The sequence below is a fragment of the Arachis ipaensis genome, chromosome B07 (assembly GCF_000816755.2).
Source record: "Arachis ipaensis cultivar K30076 chromosome B07, Araip1.1, whole genome shotgun sequence".
Lineage (NCBI taxonomy): Eukaryota > Viridiplantae > Streptophyta > Magnoliopsida > Fabales > Fabaceae > Arachis > Arachis ipaensis.
Window position 1 is genome coordinate 6,914,950 of NC_029791.2, and position 5,091 is coordinate 6,920,040.

General features: G+C 32.9%; 2 protein-coding genes across 3 annotated transcripts; both read right to left on the bottom strand.

Annotated features, from left to right (window-relative positions):
- LOC110264827 lies at window positions 16-4,671 on the bottom strand. 2 transcript variants are annotated; one of them, XM_021107190.1, is made up of 7 exons: window positions 3,854-4,671; window positions 3,438-3,587; window positions 2,782-2,923; window positions 2,421-2,570; window positions 1,484-1,669; window positions 1,333-1,406; window positions 16-735 (listed from the first exon to the last, which is right to left on the bottom strand). In XM_021107190.1, the coding sequence occupies exons 5-7, from the start codon at window positions 1,602-1,604 to the stop codon at window positions 145-147; spliced, it is 786 nt and encodes a 261-aa protein (XP_020962849.1). In that variant the 5' UTR covers window positions 1,605-1,669; window positions 2,421-2,570; window positions 2,782-2,923; window positions 3,438-3,587; window positions 3,854-4,671; the 3' UTR covers window positions 16-144. The 2 variants fall into 2 exon arrangements, with proteins under 2 accessions (XP_020962849.1, XP_020962850.1); XM_021107191.1 differs by having other exon boundaries at window positions 2,421-2,923.
- On the bottom strand, window positions 4,040-4,420 carry LOC107606713. The gene has a single exon (XM_016308743.1). The coding sequence runs from the start codon at window positions 4,418-4,420 to the stop codon at window positions 4,040-4,042; it is 381 nt and encodes a 126-aa protein (XP_016164229.1).

Sequence of the window (5,091 nt, forward strand, 5' to 3'; positions counted from 1 at the left end):
CATAGGTACCATAGGTACGGGTTCTGTTTTAACTTTTAAATACCGAATATACATACAATAAATATGTAAGAACTAAGAAGAATGGTCGCTGTGAAATGAAGAAGGTAGCCAGCTATGGTATGATTAGTATTATGAAGCAAGAAGTCAGGGAAGTTGAGAAGATATAATAGTTTTGAGAATATCAAAGCAACGTGGAATCTGGACGACGACAAATAAACAAAGAGGAAAGAAAGTTGCTGCATAAAGCGGAATCAAGAAGGAGCGACCATGGTGACTAAGGAGAGAGTATTGGCCGGAGCTGAAGGAAATAATCATTGCTACAACTGAGAGGAAGAGGAAAATTAAACCCAGAAGAAGTTTCAGTGGCAAGGATCTCCGAAAATCGTCGGCTTGTTTTAGAGAATTGTAAAGAGAAAGGAACGTTATGATTGAAGATACGGAGAAGCAAAGCCCAACAAGAGAAGCAACGGCCAGTGTATCGGACTCGAGTTTTCCTACTTCCAGTCCTTTGTTGTCGCTACCGTTACCGCCGCCGCCGCTGGTGCTGCTGGTGGAAGCAAAGGCAACACTGGCAATGATACCAGCCACAGCACTACAAGCTACTGATGTCTCCTTCAGCTCTGTGATACTATTCTCAATAAGATCTCTGTGTGATTCGATGAAGATTTGCTTTGCTGTTTTCCTATGGTGATTGATTCTCAAGTAGTTCTCCTCAGGCATTATGCCCCTAATATACTGCAACCACAAGCACGCAAAATTATTATTAGAGTAATGTTAGGAAATTGTTATTTTTTAATTATTTCATTTTTCTTAAATTTTGGATTTTAAATTTTAAACTTAACTGTTGTTCTTCATCCAAAGTTTATATTCTTGCATGCCCGATGTTGGTTTGTTACGTGGTTACTAGTATAGAAGTTCGTTACAAAATTTATCAGTTTATATATGTGCTCTGTCACTGTATATCAGTTTGAACATTATTATTGATTTCAAATGGTACAACATCCAAGAACCGACATGCTTCGGTGCTTGTTCTACAAGGAAAAGGGGAGTTGTTAATATCGGATAATTTGAAGTTTAGTATTTAAAATTTAAGAGTAACTAAGGTTGAATATTTAATATTTAGAATTTAAATTTAAAATAAAAATAATTTAAAAAATGATTTATATTAAATTAAAAGAAGTTTTCTGTAATTATTTTTTTTATTGAAATTTTAGAAAGCCAAAGAGAGTGCACGTATTTGTGGAGTGTACATATCAGAATGAGTGTAATTTGGTCAAACTTCAATAAAATTAAAATAAGTGTAATTTTTTTTTAAATTAAAAGTTTCCGTACCTCATGCCATTTCGTATCCCACATCATTTGCAAGGTCGAGTTACCTATGGTCCAAGATTGCTCTTCTAAAGCAGCTGCTGCCAAGTAATAAATATTTATGTAACTAATAATTATTAAATCATTTCTTTTGTCCACAATAGTACGCAGATACCTTTGGGCGGGTTCTGTCGTTGAGTAAAAGCATCATTTATTTCGTAGAAGTCACCTTTCCAATCATCAGAGGGTTTACCGCCAGCTCCAGTTCCAGTGAATGCCTCAGAAGCGTTTTTCATGAGTGTCTTCAACAGTTGATTACTCCATTGGTGATTCTTCTTTGTCTTTCTTACCTTATTTAACACTTAACAACCATATGCAATAATTATTTGAACCAATATATCTTAATAATAATAATAATAATCATTTCAATGTAATCAAAGTGTTCTATAATCACCATCAATATCTCCAACCACCCAAGCCTAGCTACGCCAATGACGAAGAAATCAAGAAAACGGGTAGGAATAACAGCTCTTCCTTTTGGTAAGAATAATACATACAATGTGAAGTTTAAATATTTTAAAGTGAAAAAGTTGATAAAGTAAAAAATTACTCATAATTGATTTTGTAATTTTTATGAAAGGTGTCTTTTGCTATCTTAATTTAGGAGTAATTAATCTCATTTTACTACTTTACTAACTTCTTCACGCAATAGTCTTTTTTACACTTATAATAAAGTTTTTATATCTTTGGTTATGAAAGCTCACACACTTGTATCAACACTTTAAGTTGAAAGGTCTAAATAAATAATTCTAAGTGACCAATATTTTCCCCAACACTTAACCATCAAAACAAAAGTGAGAGATCTCTTATTATTAGATGTAAATCTCACACCATTAAAAACACTATTCATAATCAATTGATGGTTACAAAATACCAAAATTGCTGGCCCTCTAACATTCCTCTTCTTGTTTTTGTCTTACTTTTGAATCAACATTAGTCATTTTTCATTTTACTCTAATCCCTTGAGAGTTATATCCGTAACATTCATTTTGCTATGCTTATATGTAAGTGTTGATGGTGTGCTTAAAGAGTTAACAAGCAATAATATATACCTTGTCCAGAAACACCAAAAGAATACACGTCTGCAGTTTTGATAGATTGGCAAATCACAGCACAGTTTGGTGGAAAGAATCCATCATATTTTTCTGAGGGGTTTTCTTCATCGACCTTGTCATCACTTCCCCAATTAAGAAAAAATTTGCCTGCACATAAACACAAGCATGTGTTTGCATTGCAATATAATTCTCTGATCTCTAAATGTTTTTCGCCGTGTTAATTAATTAGGATGTATTATATACAAAAATGCAGTCACATCTGATCTCACCGGTGAAGCATATTTCATATATTGATGAATTGGTTCAAGTACACACCAGAGAGAAAGAGAAGGGATAGAATGAAAATGTATTCACATACCAACAACAGAAATTAGTGATTTTGAGGATTTGTATAATGTGGTGTAAATTCTCTGGAAGCAATTCTTTGGGTTCAGTTTTGTTCATCCTTTCCAAATACTTTTTCATTTTACTTCCGGCATCCAATGGTTCTACAAGTACACCTTTAAAAAAATGAAAAAAAGAGAATTAGTAGATGAAATCAATCATTTTAAAAAAATAAATAATATTTAATTTGAACTTCATTTGGAAAAGAGTAAATAAATAAATATATACTGTAAACAAAAATAAAAAATAAAAATATTATGAAGAAAAAAAAAATTATTAAGAGCTGAATGTGAACACCTAAATATTTGCAATTCTATAAGTGATCACTTAGTATGTTCATATTGCACAAAAGTTAAATAATTAGAACATTAATAAATCATAGCATGTAATAACGAATGTAGGTCTCGTAATGTTTTAAATAGAGGAATACTACACATTTAAACTTTTTTATAAACCAAGTATAAACAAATTAAACAATAAAACTTAAAATAATATTAGTGATCATTAATTTTTGCTATGTTTGACTAATTTAACAAATAAACTTGGATATATAATATTATTCTTTCAAATATTCAGAACAAATTAAACTGAATCTTTTGGTTTCAAATATAAAAGCATATAATAACGTACAGTGGTAGAGGATTAACTTCCACCATGAAAATTTGATTCCACTTGGGAAGGCCAATGGCCTAGTAGCAAGGACTTTGAGAGGGGTGAGCCCTTTGTTGTTGCTGAGGGTAGCAAGTTCACCAAAATAATGCAGTATTATCACCGCTAAATCTGTTCCACCATAAGAATATATATGAACAAAATTATGTTACGTATACATTAAAATCAGTCATCAAAATCCGCCATTAGTATAAAATACATATTAGAATACAAATACACATTGAAAATAAATTAAACCACACATGTATTTATACATAAATACATTGGTGGCTGATTTTAGTGACTAATTTTAGTGTACAAATAACATTTTCTATAAAGGAAATTAGTAATGTAAATATTTACTATAATAATTAAGCAATGAATTGAAGGTGGCTTACCAAAATACTCCCTCCTAATAGCACAGTGGAGAATGGTATCTCCGTCATGGTCGCGGACAAGCTCCGGCAAAGTGATGGGGAGGCTTTGATGGGTGTGATGGAGGTAAGCGAAGGCTTCCTTGTAACAATTAAGAGCAGCAAGAAATAATGGTGTCTCCCCTTTCTTGTTCTTCAATGTCCTCAATTCTATCCTCTCTCTGCTATGATGCACTTGCAGAGTTTCGCAAACCCCCTTGACGCCGCCACATGGAGAGGCGTGTCGCCGTGCTCATTCCCTTTCTCCAGAGCACCCGTCATATGCGCCACGATTTCATGCACAAGATCTTTAACAACTTCTTCTTCGTCCAAATCCACGGCCACGTGCAACGCCGTGTCCTCAGAACTGTTAACCGTTATGGTGTGTGCCTTTGGCTTTGACTCGTACATCTTCCTTACTTCATGCCAATTGCCTTCTAATGTGTAATGCGCTAGCTTTTTACTCAATTCATCTTCTATCTCATCTTCTTCGGATATTTCTTTGCTTATTATGAATTTGTTTGGTGATGAAGTCATCATAGGGGACGACATTTTTTGCCAAATATTGCAAATTCTAAGCCTTTCGGACTTATGTATATTATTTGTATGGTGGGTACTCCCATGAAGATATTATAATTGTCTTTATGTGATGATTTTTCTTTTTGACCCTTAGATGATGGATTGTAGGGTTAGATTTTGATATGTTATAAAAGTGTTGTTTTTATTTGAAGTGTGGCCAAATCAATAAATCACACTTTTATACAAAGTATCTTCATAAAAAGATGTTTTTTGCATCTTCATTTGAGTAGTTTGTATTCCTCGAATCTAATGCTTTTAGCTTTATTTAGATCACAAGGGAAGAATAATATATTATTATAACTTTTGAGGGAAGCTCCTTCATGTCATCAACACTCTCATCAATACTCAAATGAGAATATCTTTATATAAAAGATGCCCCCGCCCCTCTTTTTTTTTTTTTGTTTGCTTTTCTTTCTTTTTTAATCTTTATTTGTTAGACTCAAAAGAAATAAAAAGGAATGGCAGTGTAGTACGGGCCATAATACTATTGAAGGAAAGAATTATTCACCCGTGTTGTTATAGCCAAGTTATTGTTAGGGAGCACAAGCGTATCTTTTTATTGTAAAATTTGTTTCTAATCTTAGTTCTTACTTTTTTTTATTATTATGATCCATATTGTTGAGAGATATAAGTATTTGTGTGCA

Excerpts from the sequence above, each read along its gene's own strand:
- LOC110264827 (XM_021107190.1), bottom strand. The coding sequence starts at position 1,604 with ATGAAAAACGCTTCTGAGGCATTCACTGGAACTGGAGCTGGCGGTAAA. Across the intron at positions 1,407-1,483 it reads ACGACAGAACCCGCCCAAAG|CTGCTTTAGAAGAGCAATCT; the intron begins GTATCTGCGTAC and ends ACTTGGCAGCAG. Across the intron at positions 736-1,332 it reads GGGATACGAAATGGCATGAG|TATATTAGGGGCATAATGCC; the intron begins GTACGGAAACTT and ends TTGTGGTTGCAG.
- LOC107606713 (XM_016308743.1), bottom strand. The coding sequence starts at position 4,420 with ATGTCGTCCCCTATGATGACTTCATCACCAAACAAATTCATAATAAGC.